Here is a 20,104-nt window from a genome sequence, read left to right on the forward strand (position 1 = left end):
ATATGAGTCACATTTAGAAATAGGGCAAAAACATCTAGGCAAAAATTGCAGCCTGAAAGTCTGGATGGCTGTGATGGTGGAGAAAGAGTTAGACCACTGACAGCCCGCCTTATGTCAGGCTAGCTGTAGCACTCCCTAGTTTCATCTGTGTACCCGCAAGCTCTAGGCGCGCCAGAGCTACACCCAGTGCTATGTTCAGCCCACCCACCCAGTGGCTTCATCCTTCCATACAGGGTTTCAGAAACCCTGCATGGCGGTACTACACAGTACATTTACTGGAGGTAAATGAGTGACAATTCTGACACAATGAGTCTGCAACTCACCCATTTGTGTGGGAAAGCCACGTAAGCCACTGGGGGGAGGGGAGGGGGTACAACCGAGGCCATAAGCCATTTAAGTATGAAACCAGATATCACTACTATACCGAAAATTATATAATTATATATATTATATATTATATAATTATGTATAGTTGGGTTTCTTAAACTATTCTTTGAATGTCAAAATCTTTGTGGAATCTGGAAAAATTGATTGTCCCTGCCACTCACATTGGGCCACCAGCTCTGCGACAAAACACTTGCAGAGCTGATCGTCACCTTAAGGTATTGTTACATTATTTGTTTTTTTTTTAGGAATGGTTAAGGTTTGCATTGTTTTATGTTTTTTTTGTCCTGTCTATTTCACACCCCTCCCTCTTGTCTCTTCCTATATTTCCCTCACCACGCGTCTCGCCCTATATGGCTTCCTCAGGGGACTTGTCCATAACATATAATACCGCTATATAGCCTACCCGGATCTAATATGATTGTCTTTTTACTAGCTACACACAAAAATGACCAACACAGTTTACTTGAATAGATTTATTGGACAATTGATACCATAAACACACACAAAAAGAATTGTTTGAAAAGCACAGATATCTTTATGCATGTTTCAATATTATGATACGATTGTGTGTTTGCTTGCCTTATATAACCAAGTTAAATGTCAATACATGGATTATCTTTTGTATACAGTTGCACTTTGATAACTTCAAGTCCCCTGAGGAAGCCATATAGGGCGAAATGCATCAGGACATGGTATCTACGTGTCTTTCCCATTCAGCTCATGTGCACCTAAAGCTGCATACACACCTGCAATTTTTCTCGTTGGAAAGGATCTTTCACGATCCTTTCCAACAAGAAAAGACTGCACGATGCATGAACGATGCTGTACATACAGCACCGTTCATGCTCTATGGAGAGGGGAGGGGGAGAGCGACGGAGCGGCACCCTGCTGCGCGCTCTCCCCTTCCCTTTCATTAGGATCGGTCGTCGTCCATCGTCCATGGATCCGCCAGGACGGTCGTCGGACGATGGACGACGACCGACTGTACACACGACAGATTTTCGCCCGATAATTGGCCGATACCGATTATCGGGTGAGAAAAATTTGCCGTGTGTACGCAGCTTTAGAATCAATGTCTAGTATCTACACTTCACTCCACTGAAAACTAAGTGGCAACATTTTATTTATGTATAATTGATACTTGTACTATTGTGAGTTATAACATTGTACATGCTTTATCCATACGGGGTAATACATTGTTGCATTCAAAAATACCCCGTCTTTGTCCTTTTTTAAAATATACTATCTTCCAATATGGGTATAAACTATTATCGCCTAATGTACAAGGGCTTAATACCCCACAGAAAACAGCCAAGGCTTTTAGACATTTTCATTCCCAAAGTGCTGATATTTGCTTACAAGAAACACATTTTTCCCAAAATTCTTTCCCTAAATATTTTCATTCCTTATACCCCACCACTTATATGGCTAACTTTGATAATAAAACAAGAGATGTTTTCATAAGGTCACTGACCGTGAAGGTAGATTCCTCCTTAACTGGGCACCCTAATGATGCCCTACTCACTTTAGTTTCATATTATGCAGCAAACTTCTAACAATTAGTTTTTTTAAACAATTATTACATTTGGTTGAAATCCATGGTGAGGGTACTATTATACTATATGGTGATTCTAAAATTACACTAATTCTGTCCTTGGACAAGAGAGGGCCCTCTTTAACAACTCCCTACCCAAATAAAGACAAAGCTTCATCGCAATTAAAAGCTCTATTGACCAAACATTTATTAGTAGACTGCTGGCGTGACTCACACCCAGCAAAGTTCATCAACTTTTTTCCAGAATAGACCACATCTTAGTCACTGCACCATCTCTACCTTTAATCTCGTCTTGCAAAATAGTACCGATACCATGGCCCGACCACGATCCGATTTTGACATCTTTTTCCTAATTAAATGAGAAACCCTTGAATTATAGTTAGTCGCTGAATGCCTCTCTATTGAGCGACCCAATACTTTAAAAAAAAATTCAAAAATGAATACAGCAATACTTTACATAAAAATGCTACATCTGATATCACTCTTGATATACTATGGAATGGACATAAAGCAGTAAAAAGGGGACATCTCATAAAATTAGCTTTCCAACACAGAGAACGTAACACTATTTTCCTACAATGAGAACAAGAATATGAGTCCCTATCGAATTTATTTAAATCAAATCCAACGACTACACTTAGCAAAACACTAGAAAATAAAATAATTCAGTTGGATTCATGTTTAACCCATAGGGCAGAGAAACAATTGCACTGGACTAAACATAAATATTATATTTAGGAAATAAACCTGACTCCTCATTGGCAAATAGACTCCGAAAAATAAACACCTCCTTCCAGCCAACAAGACTGAACACAGGCCCCACTAACTTTACAAGTAATCCAAAAACAATTGTGGAAGAATTTTGTAAACATTTAGCTCAACTTTATAAATATACAGGCGCATTTTCTTTTCCACAATCGTTCTTAATAATTTACCACAAACCTTACACACTACCCTGGAGGAATCTATTACAAAGACAAAGCAGCCATAAAACCCTTCATATTACAAAAAAGACCTGGACCAGATAGGTTCTTTGTTCATTATGAGATTAAATTTAGGGATATTTTTACTCCCCATCTGACAAAATTCTATAATGATTTGTTGTCAGATGGAACCATGGGTAAGGGCACATTAACAGCAGCTATCCCCCCTAATTATAGGTCTATATCCCTTTCCAATTTGGATGCAAAAATCTAATGCTAAAATACTGGCAACTAGCCTCAAAAATAAAATTAACAATCTAATTGGAAGGGATCAAGTGGGCTTTATGCCAGGAAGACAAGCAATGGATAGTTGCCCTGTATTCTTACTGGCTTTAGACATTAAAAAAGCATTTGAAAAAAGTACTATGGCCCTATTTTATGTACGTATTAGAAAAATGGGGATTCGGTCCGATTGGATTAGATGGGTTAAAACTCTGTATACTACACCTTAAATTTTCATACAATACCTGGGATTCACATTTTTATATCTAAATGGGAAACAGATTTACAAATGAAATTTGACCCAGAGATATGGCACCAAATTTGGGATAACACAGGCAGATATTCTCAGATATTCCTCAGATAACAGTAATACCATCAAGGCTAACTATAAACTATTAATGCAATGCTATATGGTACCTGCCAGACTTTGCAGGTTTTCAATCACTTCCTCCAGAATGTGTTTTAAAGAGTGCTCAGTTAAGGGCACATTGTTCCACATCTGTTGGGAGTGCCTGAGGATAAACAGATTTTGGACTGATGTTTTTCTAGCTTGTTTACACAGTGTTAGGCTAATCTATGCCAAAAGTCCCCAAAATTGCTCTACTAAATAATAAACCTGAAAACTAAAGCAGCTAAAGCAGCGGTCGCCAACAGATGGTCTGCCACTCTGGTCAGTGCGACCCCCAGCGGAGTCAGGAGAAGGACCCCGCAGAGCGCCGCATCAGCCAGAGCTGCAAACCATGTATCCCCTATGGATCACAGGCTCAGGGCGGTGGGTGGGTTGGGTCTGCGACCTGCGATGGGAGAGTGGGAGGGTTCTGGCATTATGACGTCACTATGTGGGGGTTTTCTTCCCCTTTGTATGACACATGCTTCCCCGTGCATGGAGCACGTAATTTTAGTGGTACGTAGGTACAAAAAGGTTGGGGACCACTGGGCTAGCATGGAACTCAGCTACACCAAAAATAACAAGTGAAAAAAAAATATTCTGGTACCTAACCAATGAGAAAATGTCTGCTGTTCTATATGAAAAACTTGATAAATTTTGTATAATTCGGGAACCTTGGATTACATATTATTTACCATCTGATTTTGATTATTCGCTATTAACAATTTAAATAAAAACTAAGAATGATATTGATATAGCCTTATCACAGAACGAACACCTTCCATTCCCATTACCCGACTGATGAACTTCCACTATAATTTACCCTCTTTTCACAATGGGACAATATCTCATTATCAATCAAAGACACTATTCTAGATAAACAAGCTACATCAACCATCAGAAGAAATATCTCTTAATATTCTTCTTAATGTACTCGTTCTTTTCAGTCTATGTATTGTTCCTAATATAATATGCTATATAATGACTATTTAAACACTGTACTTATAAGATTTATGTACTTTAGTTAAAATGTTCTTTGTTACAAATGTTTGAAAAACTAATAAACATTTATTGAAACAGAACTCTACCGATCCTTTCCATGTCTATGTAAGATTAAGTCTGGGGAGTATTTGAATAGGCATATTAAAATTAAGACCTACAATGCGATGGTGAAGCTGTGCAAAACTATTATTCCTGCTGCCAACATAAACTATGTGAAGCACAAAATACAAAATTTGCACATGGTGTAAAAGAAAGAAAAGTAAAAGTAAAAGGCTTCATAGTGGTTGGGTGCTGGCACAGAGGGTGTGTATGTATCTAAACTGTGGTACTAATCTTCAATCTTTCACCTCTGATCACGAGGAAGGACCTCAATCAGTGTCCAGCCTACCAGATAACAACAATGATGCAGGGACAAGCACACAGTGCCAAAATGACACTACAGACATTTTAATGACACAAGACCAGGTTAGTTATCCACAAGTAATTTTTTTGGTACAACTGTGCAGTAGAGCTGATCATCACCAATGTGGTCAACAAGAGGTTGATGCAGCAATTCAATTCCACACTATCCTACTAATTTCGTCCCTAGTCCATACCAGCAGCCTCACCTCCTGCATCTAGTTAACCTCCATCCCACCAATAAAAGCCAATATGGGCAACTGCCCTTCCTCAGCTCAGCCAAGTGACTATGGTTTTGGCAATGACAGCCACCAATATACCAATTTGTAATGGAGAATTCAAACTCATTTGTGCACTTTCGTTGTTGTTGCAGCTGCACAATAGTTTTCGATTTGGAGTTATTAATAATTTTTATGTTCTACAGTTTTAAAAAAAGTTGCACTTTGTTAAATAAATGTTGCACATTCCATTGCGTAATAACTGCATGGGATACCCAACTTCATGTATTCATCTTTCAACCAATCGATAACTGCAGCACTCCTTGGGACAATATGACCAATTGCTTGGGGTGGGATCCCAGTAGAGAACTTCATGTCTTGCAAAGACCTTCCAGTGGCAAGAAATCTCAATGTGGCGATCAACCTCTGTTCAGTTGTTATGGGTTTTCTCATGCAGGTATCTTGTTTCTGGAGAAAAGGCCCTATTGCTGTAAATAATTTTTGAAATGACACATTCATCATTCGAAGATAATTTTTATAGTTCTCTGGGGATGTGGGACGTGCAGTTCACGTACCAGATTCTCATGGGAAACGGTGTCAGTCATTAACCTATCTTTATACCACACTCTGCGTTTCTTCACAACTTGTCCTTACACATCATGTTCATCTTGTTTTTCACTTAATACATCATAGCAAGGGCTGCTATCTCTTTATGTGAGAACACATGAAAAGGCATATTGCAGGGAGAAGTAATTGAACAGTGCTCAGGACGAATGTTCGTTGAGAAAATGACTAAGCATTCGTGACCACGTTCTGTTTTTTCTCACTCAGAGCCCTTATTTTCTCAAAGTCACTTCCACCTCCACCTCATTTCATGCATATTTCAAGCAATTATATCTAGTGTCTGTACATTATTGGTCAATTATCTTTGAACGATAATATCGTTGCAGCATGTACAGAATCGTGCACTATACTGTTCAAAACAATTGTGAATCATTTGTTTTCCAACAAGTTTTATCTGATGTGTGTAAGTAGGTACGGTCTTTATTTTTTTTTTAAAAAGGCAAAGATTGTTAAGCATATATACATATTGAAATATTTAAACAAATACACCGCTTCTGCAATAGCACATTCCACCAGGTCATGCCTCTTTAAAAACCCTTTAATCTGTCACAAATCTATTATGCTCTTAACTTTGTGCGTATGCTGTCTCTGCCCTCTACAACAGTAAAATACCAAGCACTGTTGTCAGTCCAGATAAATGTTTCTCTTTTGGACTTGGGGGTTACTTTTAAAAGTTTTTCTACCCAAACTAAAATACAAATTACACATTACACATTTATCCAAAATGTTTCCTATTTCAGGAAGTCATAGCTGTTATGTATGGTTACTACTAGCAGCACTATCACCTTTTCTTTTATTTGTTTTTGGATGAGCTCTAAAATGGTTAGGCAAGAAGTACCTAGCAAAAAGACCAAAGAAACAACAACTAAATACTGGGAATAACACTAGTTTTTTACCATGTATTTGAGTTTTGCTATTTCTTCTTGCTGAAATACATCAAGGTCATCGGTATCTTCTCTTTTTTGAAAAAAAGTAAGACTCTGCTTTGTCATTGTGTCGATTTGATTGGACAGCTGTTTCTTTTCCTTGAATGAGAAAAAAAACAGTTTATCAATAGCCCACCTGTAACTGTACAAAGCACACATTTCCAGTTTTACACTTAATCCAAAAAACAGAATCAGAATGCACTTAGATGTGTTATATTTCCTGAAATATATGGTAACTGCAGAAGTTATTGTTGGTCATTACAATTCTTTTACATTTCTAATCCCTAGGAAGAAAGTAAATAAAGTGGTGCCATCCCAAATACAGTGAGATACTGTTACCAATGCAGCCCTAGCACTGATACATCTCATTCCATTAGATATCTCAGCTATGATTGTGCCATCATTTTATGAAAGTTGGTAGGGCTGTGAAATACATTTTTACACCATTGCTAGCTGGATTTCCAGAATTGATTGTGTAGCAGTAATATAGGCCAATATTAAAATACATTACAGATATTTGAAACAAGATACAGTTGTTTCCATCTTGTTGACTACGATTATGAGGATGATCAGTGCAATATTTAAAAAGCAAAAACACCTCATGTAGCCTTAAATAGTGGTGCTCAAAATAATCCTATCGGAGCCGATTCTGACCAATTTTCCCATTGGAAATTTTCCCATTTCCCCCGAGTCCCATTTTCTTAGCTTGGATCAGAAATTTCGAAGCTGCAATTCAAGTCTCAGATTTCCTACACAGTGCATACTATTTCCAAGGTCTGAGACTATGGAAAAACAAAATGAAAATACACACTACTTTTAAGGCCTCCTTTTTCTTATTGCTAATAAAAAAAAAGAGCTGAGGAGATATAATATAATGTACTGTCAAAAAGCACATTTTCCAATACTGAATAATCAAAAAAAATAGAATGACAAAATTTTTTTTCAAATATTTAAAGTAAAAAAACAGCAATTATTTCCAGGTACACATAAGCAATTTTCTCCCCTTGTGTTGGGTTAGCACAATTTTATTTATTATCAATTATGTCTCACCATCAGTAATGGTTTACTAGTATATATTGGTATATGTATACCCTATATGAGGTCATCCTAAAGGAATGCAGCACATCCTTTAACTGGCATCGTTATAAGGTAAAATGCTGGGTAAATGATGATCATTGGTCAAGCACTGGCCATTGTCTTAGTTTATGGGTAGTTTAAAACACAGTACCACACCTAATAAAGTAGTCTCAACTAGAACTTACTGCACGCAACATGTTTTTTGATCATCTGCCATACCATAAAATTGGGGGACTTCTTGGGTGAATGCAACTCACTTCCACAGATAAGTATTTTTGTTATATCTAACTCTGTTACTGCATTGTTTTATCTATCTGTCTTTATTATTAAATAGTATAATAGAGTATCTCTCTTTGTGCATTTCAAATTTAACCCATGAATATACCGTCACTAAATATATCTGTGACATAACACCTTGCTGATAATAAAATGCTGATAATAAAATTTGAATTATTTTTATTAAAGTTGACTATTCCTCATGTAAAATTACAGCAATTAATTTCCAGTTTCAGACAATATTCTGTCACTGATGCTAAAAAAAAAAGGTTTATCAGTTTTTAATAAAGTTTGACAATTGATGTGTTGACTAATAGTGCTAGTGTGACACATCATGCTAGTTTTAAAATGTCATCATTAAGTCATCAAAATAAGACTGTCAATAGAAGTAAACCTTACATGAGACCAGCAGCCAGTAGTGGACCCTTGCCTAAACCTCTCGGGTCTGGATCCAGAATTCACCAAGCTATGAGTGAGTAGCAGGAGGGAGAGCACCAGCAGCACTACTTTAAGCACACCACTACCAGTGATAGAAAAAAGAAAGAAGTCCTCAGGTGGAGGTCATCTTTTCATGCCACTATTCAGGTGCAGGACTTTGAAATTGGCAAACAAAAATTTAAATTAATTATTAATGCAAATAAATTTTAAAAAATTTAAACATTTACATAAAACAAAAAAAAATTAAGTTATTATATCGTAAAACATTCACAAAAAGATACAATACACATTAAAAGTATAGTAAAAACGTATGGTGTTCCCAACATTGGTTGGGTAATATTGTCTGAGATGTTAAAATTGTCAAGCATATACCTGTATATAGTTTGGTATTGTAACAAAAGGTGGTGCTCTATAAATAAACCAAAAGTTGTTAGATGACGCTTCTTTATTTCTAAAAACATTTGTTTTTACTTTTTCTCCCCAAAAAAAAAAACTTCAGGAGAAATGGATCATCCCAAAGGATCACTAATTCATGAGACTTAACCATAAAAAGCAGTTAATGTAAGCACTGGCCAGGATTTTTTTCCTTTCACATTCCTATTCAACAATTGCAAAGGGTGGTGATTCAAAGAACAATAGATGCCCATTTTTGTTATTCACGAAGGTGTCTTATTTCCAACACTTTTTATCATAAAAAGACCTTTAAAGCTATTATATTTCTACTATTTCCGTCAGCAATACTAATATCTATTAGCTGTCATAAGCTGGGCAGAAATTTTGTGTTACGGATGTACAGTAAGGACCATCTCTGTATTTCCCACAGAGTCATCTTCCACCTCCTTTTTTTTTTTTTCATTATGTGCTTATTAGTGCTCCATTGGAGGATGTTTGACCAGGCCTCTAGCGCTCCACCTGAAAGGTCTCCTGACTAAGGTATAGTTTCTGCTGAACAAGCTGATGGAAATGAGCTCCTTTTAAGAACAGTATGCTCAGCCTTGCTGGAATTATTCATGCCACTGGTAATTTTCAAACCTAGCATTCCCTGAACTCTATGAACATATAGCCCCATAATGTTTCGATCTCTCTAAAACTTTTATTTTGTAACAAGGTCCCTGCTATGCCAGATACATACAGAAGGATATGGACAGGGGCAGTAGACCTGCAAGGCCCATTGGGTGAATGTCTTGTGAGGAACTGGCATGTCTATGTCCAGGGATTTGTTATTACCTAGTAGAATGATCAGGACAATGAACTCCACTGTTGGCTCTTCTTCTGATTCCTCTACCCAAATACCACTATCCACTCACACCAGCATGATAAAACTGCTTCATAAGGCATGTATATGTTAGGTACTGCCATGCGATCTTCCATCTAGTCAGCCTGGGTGAGTGAAGTCACACCTCAAGTTGCTTTCTTTTATGTGAAAACAAATTGGCTCTAGCCCTGCTTCCTCCAAATTGGAAATGTTGCCACCAACAATGAGGCCAATGTCATTGACTGTATCGTACCTGGGCAAATTCACTCATGTTCTCTGCTTTGTGCATATAATATATTTAGTGGTAAAAAAAATTCTTGAAGCGTTAACAGGCTACAGGCCTTGGCCAGAAAGGTCTGCTCCCACTTCAGCAGATACTACACTGCAAAAAAAATGAACTTTCAGAAACTGAATGGTCTCCTAAAACATTGCACAAAAAGCTAACATGCACACCCCCTGGACACCAAGATTTTTGATGCTCCTTGCGACAAGGAGATACCTTTTGGATACAAATTCCACAGTAAAGCATTAAGACATAACCGATATGGGCTCCTGTTTCAAGAATTCACACCCAAAGTGGAAATGGTTCATTCTACAGTACACCTAATAACTAGATACAATGACCAACACAAAGTAATTCACAATATATGTCAAAAACATTGGCATATACTTTAAATGTGAGAAACCCTCATAATGAAAAGTGAGAAACCTCATATTGGTTTAAAAAAATCTCCCTCATTAAGGGACTGTCCAGTGCAAAGCCATTTTAGCACTAACCCCCAGCATATACAGACAGTAAAAGGCACTTTCAAGTGCAGTAGGTGCAGCCAATGTCCTTAGGGCGAAGAAACACTATGTATCCCCCTTCCGAATAGAAATGTACACCATCCAAGACATCATAACAACTGTTCCACTGCAGGAGCAATATATATGATTAGATGTGAATGTGTTAAATTATTCATTGGTAAGATGAAAAGATAATGGAAGAAAAGAATATGGAAACATATATATTCAATAGCATCGGGTAGACTAACTACCCCGATTATTTACCATGTACAATAATAATCCTAATGTACCAAAGCTTTGTTGGTTTTGAGCATGTTCATTAACTTGGAGTCACCTACTTACATCATTTTGTAACATGCAAATGTAATATCTCTTTATTGGTCAACGATGGTGGATGATCTTTACATTATATGACTTTCCAATACATGTCTTTAATTTTACCACCAGACCGCTTGAATCAGACCAAGATGGGCTCAAGGACTTTAACTCCACAAATTTAATCCACAACCTGCAATAATCACTGAAAGGGATAGTTTAATGACTTATCATATTAGATATATTGTTCAGGTAAAGTTCACTAATGACATAATGCTTTCAGAATGTCCACAGAAGACATTAGCTTTTTCATTTTCTTTTATCTTTTTTGGTGTGTTTGAGTGTCACACTCATGTTAAAACTTTAATATCACTTTCCACTATCATGGATGTTGCCTCATTCCTACCCCATACCCTGTTAAGTACTCTAAAGAGTTAAAGTTACAGTACTTAAAACTTTAGAGCTGTTGTAACCACCACCCCAACCACTCGGAGTGCAGGACTCAATCCTTCATTCTCACAACTAGTACCTTTGATCCTCAGATCAGTACTAGACACTGAGAATCTAAATTTGTTGGAATTATCTATACCACTAGTTATAATCTAGTATAACCAATAACCAAAGCTGAGGTAGGCTAGTTCTTCTGGCATAAAATATCACCATGATATTATTTGCTAATTCATGTACTTCAACATCAGATTGTGAGCCCTTTTGAGGGACAGTTAGTGATATGATTATGGACTATATGAAATGCTGCATAATATGTTGGAACTAATTAAATACTGGATAATAATAATAATTCCTCCACTGTCATATCCTTTCAAGCTTCCAGTCCACGCAGCCTTTTTTAAACAATTGACTCCCTCCTAAACCTCACACTTGCTACAACTACCTTTTCTGTGCAGGACAAAGCCACCTACTTCAGAGATAAAATTGTCACACTCAGATATGATGTCTCTGCCCACCGTGCTACTCCATCCATATACTTCCCTTCCATCTGAGAATCATCACTAATCTCCCTCAGTCAGTTACTATGGATGAATTATCCTCTCTTATCTCCATCTACTACCTCTCCACTTGACATCAATCTACCATACTATCTCCCTTCTCCCATATGTTTCCAAAGTGCTTGAGCACCTTGTCCTTAAAAGACTCATCTGGCCACCAACACTCTCCTTGACCAACTCCAGTATGGTTTTCGAGCTACCCATTGGATCAAAACAGCCCTCACTAAAAAGGCCAATTACCTCATCAGAGCTAAGTCTCAAGGCAACTTTTCCCTGCTCCTTCTCCTTGATCTTTCCTCTGCTTTTGACACTGTCAATCACCCTCTCCTAATCCAATTGAACTTGAACTCCACTGGTATCAGTAACACTGTTCTCCCTTGGTTTGCTTCCTGTCTGACCGTTTCTTTCAATTGTAATTCCTCCTCTCCAACTCTTCGGCCTGTTGGTGTTCCCAAAGGGTAGGTTATTAAACCAGTTTTCTTTTCTTTGTACAAACTCATCAAATCTATCCATTCCTGACTTGCCTTCTTCAGGCCTGGATAAGGTTTCATGTTGTCTGTCAACCATCCCATCATGGATGGCTTGCATACAACTATCTAGATTAAACAGAACTGCTCATTTGTCCTCTCCTTCACCACCCACATTCACAACATCTCAAGTTCCAGCCACTTTTACTTGTGGAACATCGCCAAAATCCACCCCTACCTGTCCCCAGAGACCACCAACTCCTTGTACATGCTTTTATCGCTCATTTGGACTATTGTAACATTCTCCTCTATAGTATTCCTTTAACCCGACTATTTCCTCTACAATCTATCATGAATTTGAGTTTTGCAGCCAGACTTTCCCATCTTTCCCTTCACTCCTCCTCTGCTGTCGATCAATACTCAATTCTCTACACTGGCTTCCATTTAACCCAAAAAAAGCTTCTGTACTTTGACTTCAAATCCCTCCACAGCTCCTGTCCCATCTATTTGTCTGCCCTGATAAAAAAAATAAACCCCTAGCACCTGTATTCGCTCCTTTAATGACGTCATCTCTCATATCCTCATCACATGCATGGCTCCAAAACTTCTGGGGTTGCCTTGCCTCACTGGAATGGTCTTCCTTTTCGCTTACTTGGGCATGCACCAAAGAGCCTCCCGGAATGCGTGACATAAGTATTTTGGAAGGCTCTGCGGCTGAGGTGGTGATGCAACCTCTTTTTGTTTTTTAGAAACACTTAAAAAACACAAATTGGCCACCCTTTTATGTAAAGAAAAAATTCTGAGTTTAGGTATGCGTAACCTATATTTGCAGTATACTAACAGTAGAGACCACTTTAGTGACAAATAACAAGAGGGAAATCAAAACAAAGCATCAAACATAATAGTGGACAAAATCAGCGAGGAGAATGTTTTCTACTCCCGACGCATTTTGCCTTATGGCTTCCTCAGGAGAGTCCGGAGACTTTAACAAATAATTAGAAAAACAACAATAAATATGGTACACTTGTAAGTAAATTGTTTTCACAATACATACAGGTAAATGAACAGTGAAAACGTTAAAGTAAATAACCATAAGTATGACTTACTTTCTTCAGTATGCTGTGAATGGGTGACCAATGGGACAGACCCAAAGTGTAGGGATGTTTGAATGTAATCAGGTAGGGAGAGAAGAATAGTTAGCTAGAGGGTAGCAAAAAAATAAGGTAAAGAAAGATAGGGAAATTTATACATAAATATATTATAAATGACTGTATTAATATATGCCATTCTAATAATGTTATTGAGGAGAAATAAAAAAAAGATAACTAATATCCGATAGAGAGCAGGGGACATGGAACAGAAGGGAAAAAATCCCTTCCCAATCCCCCTCTCCCTTTTCTACCTCCCCCTCCATCCCCCCTGCTTTCCATCAGCTTACGGGGGAAGTGGCATCGGCGCTAACGTATGGTAAGCAGGACAGGGTGCGGGTTATCAATGACCTACACCTCCATCTGCCACGTCCCATTTGTGTACTGTAGTTTAAGAGTGCCCAGGGCTCTCTCCTCTGGTGCACCCAGTTATTACCGGAGTCCACTACATAATGGGAGTGAAGCCACTGGGTTAGCTCCAGGCGTTTGTAAGGCAAATTATTCTAATCAAGGTATTTCACAGCATGCACAGTCCACCTACCTAAATGCCAATACCATTTGGTGTTTAAAGCAGATCTCACAGCTTAGGCTCCTTTCTCGGCTGATTATGCAGCACAGGAGTATTTCTCTCCTTCCTAGATCCATATTTGAACGATTATCAGTAAGTATAAAACCTTCTTTCAGTTATTTATATATATTCTTATCAGAACCTTGTTTTTGGGGCATCTATGTTCTATTAAACATTCAACAATCTTCCTTATTTGGAATATTTTCCAAAAAACCTGTAATTGTTAACTAATACCTTAGTTTTTATTTTCTTCATTATAAGCAGTTTGAAACCATAACATTTCCTTTTTCTACTTTACAAACATTAGCACCCAATTGTCTGCATTTACTGTATACATCCAGAACTCCCTAATCTCTAATTCAAGCATAATTCAGTCCCTCCTTTTTGTTTCCCCTCAATAGGATTATTAAAATACTATATATCAATAGATTCATTTATAATATATTTATATATCGATTTCTCTATGTTTCCTTACATTACCTGATTCCTTACCTTACTTCTTTACTACCCTATTGCTAGCTATTCTTCCCTGCTTACATTCAAGCATTTCTACACTTTGGGATCGTGTGATTGGTCACCCACTCCCAGCATTCTAAATTAAGTCAAACTTTTGGTTATTTGCTTTATACATATTCATAGTTCTCCCCAGAGCTTTTTAGCCGGTTGCTCCGCCCGGCTGATTTGAATACCCCGCCCAGCTCTCGGCAGCTCTCATCCTCGGATGCACGGATCTCAGTGAAGCTGCTCTGTGTCCTCCTGTGCAGCCTTCATGTGAAGGAAACATAGGCAGCCCCGCCCCCATCTCATAGCACGAGCTCAGATTTCTGCCTTTGAAATGTATCCACTGGTAGCTCTCTGTGTGTCATTCTGCATCCTCACAGCTTTGTGTACAAACCTCCATATCTCCTAATATGTATGTCACAAGGACCTGTAATTTTCAGAGTGTACAGGGGACCCTCATAGATACTAGTTACTACAATTTCAGCCCCCAGCTTTAAAGAATTTTTAGATATGGGGGTCACAAATGTAAAAAGTTATGAAAATTAAACTTTGGGGTTGCTGTTTCTGAGGAAAGTGCAACTAGGAGCACTTGTTACACCACATTCATTATACTATTACACTACTACAAAGGAATAAACTCTTAAAACTTAGAACACTAGGAAGTTGGGTCACAATACAGGGCATAGGACACTTGTGGCAAAATACATAGAATAGAAAAATTGGATATACTAACATGGCAGGCATTACAAAGTTGTAACAAATAATTGGGAGAAGGTAGAACACTGAAAAAATAAAAGGTTACTGATTACCCATGGCATAAACAACTGGAAGCACTAAATTTGCCGTGTTTTGCCACACCCCCTTTTTTACCACCCGGCTACAGCTTCCTACCACCCGGCTGAAAAAAATGTCTGGGGAGAACACTGCATATTCACAATTTAATTTACCTGTATGTATTGTGTATGTATTAAACAATTAATTTACATATAAGGGTACCATATTTATCTATACACATATTTAAAATAGTTTTTTCTTATTAAGTGTTAAAGTCTTTGCACTTCCCGTAGGAAGGGAAAGGCGTCAAGAATGGAGTCAACATTCTCCTCACTGATTTTTTCTACTATTATGCTTGATATTTTGTATTGATTTCCCACTTGTTATGTGTCACCCATGATTAACTGTCACTTATTACTGCTTGAGTTGAAACACATAAATACAGTTGTACCAACGTGGTCTCTGTACTGTAAATATAGTTAATCTTTGCCTAAAAGCCTTTTTCCATTTCCTCATTATTTCACTGTCTAATTGCGTAAGGTTCGGCAGGGAAGCAACAGTCAAAAATAGCTTGCTCCCCAGATTATTAAATGTTAAAAAATTTTAATCAATAATGACAACCTTTTTGTGGGTTGAGAATCATCCTAGAATTGGGTATGCATTACTGTACCAAAAACCATGGGTGGATAGAGTGGAGGGATGGATTTCCCCAATTTCAATTATTAATATAAAGTAGTACATATAGTCAACTGGAATTGCCATCAGGACCGGAAATATTGGGTTCAATGGTAAACAACATTATTTCCCCCTTCACTGGCGGCTTCACCCTTGATCTAGTATAGGGACTTACCACAAAGTTATAAAACTCACTCGATGATTGGCCCAACACTACGGGTAATTTCTAAATTATTCACACAACGTGTACCCCTAACTCCAATGCATGAAAACCTAATGTTCCCACTGGGTATGAAGAAATCGTACCTAACAAGATGGAGGTAAGGCTTCTTACTGAGAGTCCGAGATTTCATGGAGCACAATACAATGAAATGAAATGCAGAGAAACAGTGCTTTTTCCAGAAATGAAGACTGGCTTGGTCTTATATTCAATAAAGACATTTTTGTTAAGCAAGATAAACTAGCTTTCAAACACTTTCTGCTTTTGAACAAATTTGTGCAGATGGCCTACCAGTACCCCATGTAATATCCAATATGTACCAAATGCTAAATTGTTCTGTGGGAGATGTCTCATTGCAGTTTAAACATGCCTGGGAATCTGCCCTACAAACGCATTTTACTGAGGAACAATGAAATCAAGCATGTGTGCTGGCTCACAAATGCTCTATTAGTACGAGACTTCAGGAAACCTCTTTTAAAATCCTAATGTGTTGGTATGCTATGCCAGACAGATTGCATACTTGGTTTCTCCAACAGTCCAATATATGCTGGAGATGCCAGAAAGAAAAAGGTACATTAGGGCAGATCTGGTGGAAGTGTCCCTTATACAGTCCTACTGGCAACAGGTAGTTCGTATTAGCAATAACTTTACGGAAATGAATATCCTGCTTCAACCTGATGTTTTTTGCTCCATGTACAACATCTGTCTCTTAAACCTATAAACTGTCATTGCTCATTAGATTGCTAAATGCAGCCAAAACCCCAGGACCTTTTTATTGGAAGGTCTCAAACAATACCTACCAGCAGTGGCTCAACAAAATGGAAGAAATTAGGGCCATTTTCATAGATAACCCCACCAGGTATTCTAACTCATATAAGGAAAATATATTTGACATAAATACCAATTGGTGAAATTACATCTGCTACTGTTAAGATACTTACCAATGCTACTAGAGTTATACACGGTTTGTCTGCATACGTATCATGTATTTGCTCACTTTCATAAGTTTGTCAGATGGTTACTTTTGTATTGACAGAAGCAAATGTAGAGGGGGGTGTAGGATAGGGATTTTAATTGTGTTTAGCATGAAAGATTTTTGTATCTCAGCAACTGTCATTATACTTATGTTTCTATATCAATAAAAAAAAATTTAAATAAATATAAATTTACCCTACCTCTCCCCCACCACCTTTCTAGATGCATGATTTCACTGCCCTAACATGTAGTTTTTTGTAAAACAAATGGGCGGCTGAAGTCTAGCGAAAAACACTAAAGGTCCATTTTAGGAGCGTCTTCTTGCAAGATTTCAATTTCTCTGTGTTCCAAGGAGATCTCGCCTAGGTTCAACAGATATACACATATACATACATAAGTATACGACAAGCATAATTTTTTGGGTTATGAATGTGCATTTTTCAACTGCTAAAATAAGGTGCTTTGAAGAATGGGGGGGGGGGGGTCTAGAGAGTTTTGGCAAATATTACACTTTTGACACACCCTACTATAGCACGTTGGCTTATATTTTTTCATTGGTGGCCAAGCCCAACTTCATAGAAACCACTGCTTCCTTTGAACTGCGTCAGTGACTAATAATTCTTCAAATGGTTCTACCCACAATCAAAATAAGAAAAATCTGTGTGATCAAATGAAACAATGAGATAATGCTAATACATTTTGGTCTAAGAAAGCTGTTGTGCTTTTCAGAAATTTCACTAATTGGATAGGTTGTTTTTTTTGTGTGTGTGATGTAGTCTGTTTACAATATTTTGTATAGTGACAAAGTGTAAACTTTGTAGCATGGGATTTTCTGTGTTTCATTTGTATAAAACCTTACCCCTCTCATAGCTTAAGCTTAGAAACAGGTGTCTTATCACTGCTTTCCTTTAGCCCATACGCTGCTTACCACTCTAAGGTCTTTTGCTGCTGAAGGCACAATGTTTGTGACAGATCTGCCCCCACCAGTGGCTATATCACTGTATGCATATCTACAATGACATAATGGCAGGAGTTACTGTTCAAAATCTCCCGCAAAGATATATTAAAGAAATTGTTGAAGCTGCCATTGCCACTGTACCTATTCTGTCAGCAACCATAAGTCACAGGGAAACATCTAGGAACTCTATAGGTTTCTGAAAGATAAGATGTACATTTTAAAGTCTAGCAAAATAGGAGACAAAAATAAGCAAAAGGTTATATTTCTAACTAATTATGGACTTTTTATACTTTTTATTAGCTGTCAATCACATTGTATAAAATAATCCCTGACCCACTTGAGGTCTCCATAATAAAGATTATTCATAAGCTCCTGATTTAAACGCTGATGCTTTCTTATAAATCAAAATTCATGATATATGAAGCAGAGATTTATTGTTTCAGTTCCCACCTCTGCCCACTCTAATTCATAAAGCATACAAACACAAATAGTATTCTTAAGAGACATTGGACATAAACTCAAAATTACTCCTTGCACCTGTACATTTGCTAGTGAAATATAAATTTACCTCTTCAAGACTTTCAATCTTTGCCAGCCATTCCTTAAAAAAGAAAACAAAAAGAAAAAACACACAGGTCAGAAAAGTGACTAAATTTAGTTGTCTGCATTTTAAATAACCATAACTCCAAACTTTTTTTGTCTATCCATTAACAGGTTAAATACATTTTCATTTTTACATTTTACAATGTTGTAAAAGCTAACTGTGGGCTGGAAAAAATAATTTGTGGCTTAGGATATTTTATTTGGTTTGGTGTACTATAACCCCTAAACCAACTGTAGGGGAATGGGTGACAGAATACAACCTAAATATGATACATAAGAAGGGTTAGGAGTAAACCTCCCTGGGGGTCTGATTATTACAGCATTTTTGCATGTCAAAGCCGTTTAAATGATGGCGCTGGGGACGCAAGGCCAGGGGATGACAAAGATGACAGGTGGACATCGCTTGAGGACGTCGTGGGCTCGTCAGACCAGGTAAGCTCCTTACAAGGCAGTATTCTGGTGTGTGGCTTGGGGTTATAGCTAATGGTACTGTAAATTAACCCCAAGCCACACTCGGGAATACTTCCAGGGAGGTTAAGGAACAGAAATGGGAGTTAATTATGGCTGTGGATCATGCACTGTTAAGGGAAAAAGGAAAAGTGGTAGTAAGGTTGGAGGGGAAATAAGACACTGGCAGAATAATAGCTGGGATAGAAGTTAACTGCAGAAACTGATTGTGAACAGAGAAGAGATTAGATAAAATTAGACAGAGAGATAGATTAAATAAGATTGGCCAGATAGATTAGATAAAAAAGATAGGATAGAAATATATTAGAAATACATAGAAAAGACAGACAGACAGACAGACAGATGTGTAAGTTTATCTGCGAAATAAAAGTTTTACAACGCAGACAAGTTAAAAATAATAGTATTTTTAGTAGTTAGGAGTAGTTAGGATGTGAACACATATGCTAAACTTACTTCTTGTGGACAAATGCTCTAGTAGTAAACATTTTCACTTTATTGGGAGAAGATTATATTTATACAGTGATGCCTAAATCATTATCTGATTATCAAACAAGGCCAAAAGGCGGGAAAAAAAAACAAAAAAAAAATATATTGGGTCAAGTATTTACTGGAAAAAAAGATCAAAAAACATATCTGTGAGTGGCAAAAGTAAGTGAATCCTTAGGTATATTATATAAGTTTAAGGGGAAGTCTGGTGTTTTCAACCAATGGGATGAAAATCAGGTGTGAGAGGCCCTGTTTTCTTTAAACATCAGAGATCCAGATAAATCTGATAACACATACAACACATTTGAGGATGTTTATCATGGCTCAAACAAGGAAGGTATCTATGGCAGAATTCTGCCTCAGAAAGTCATTAATGCTCATAAAGCAGGAAAAGGTTACATGA

At 37.5% G+C, this 20,104-nt stretch overlaps 1 protein-coding gene across 6 annotated transcripts in view; it reads right to left on the reverse strand.

The window, feature by feature from the left end:
• The window catches only part of LOC140343672 (golgin subfamily A member 1-like), a 322,269-nt gene that overhangs the window by 249,766 nt on the left and 52,399 nt on the right, over window positions 1-20,104 (reverse strand). For all 6 annotated transcript variants that reach the window (XM_072430480.1, XM_072430483.1, XM_072430478.1 and 3 more), the window contains 2 exons: window positions 18,713-18,745; window positions 6,675-6,803 (listed from right to left, as the gene is read on the reverse strand). In XM_072430480.1, coding sequence (XP_072286581.1) covers window positions 6,675-6,803; window positions 18,713-18,745 — 162 coding nt within the window. The remainder of the gene's footprint in view (window positions 1-6,674; window positions 6,804-18,712; window positions 18,746-20,104) is intronic.

The sequence above is a fragment of the Pyxicephalus adspersus genome, chromosome Z (assembly GCF_032062135.1).
Source record: "Pyxicephalus adspersus chromosome Z, UCB_Pads_2.0, whole genome shotgun sequence".
NCBI lineage: Eukaryota > Metazoa > Chordata > Amphibia > Anura > Pyxicephalidae > Pyxicephalus > Pyxicephalus adspersus.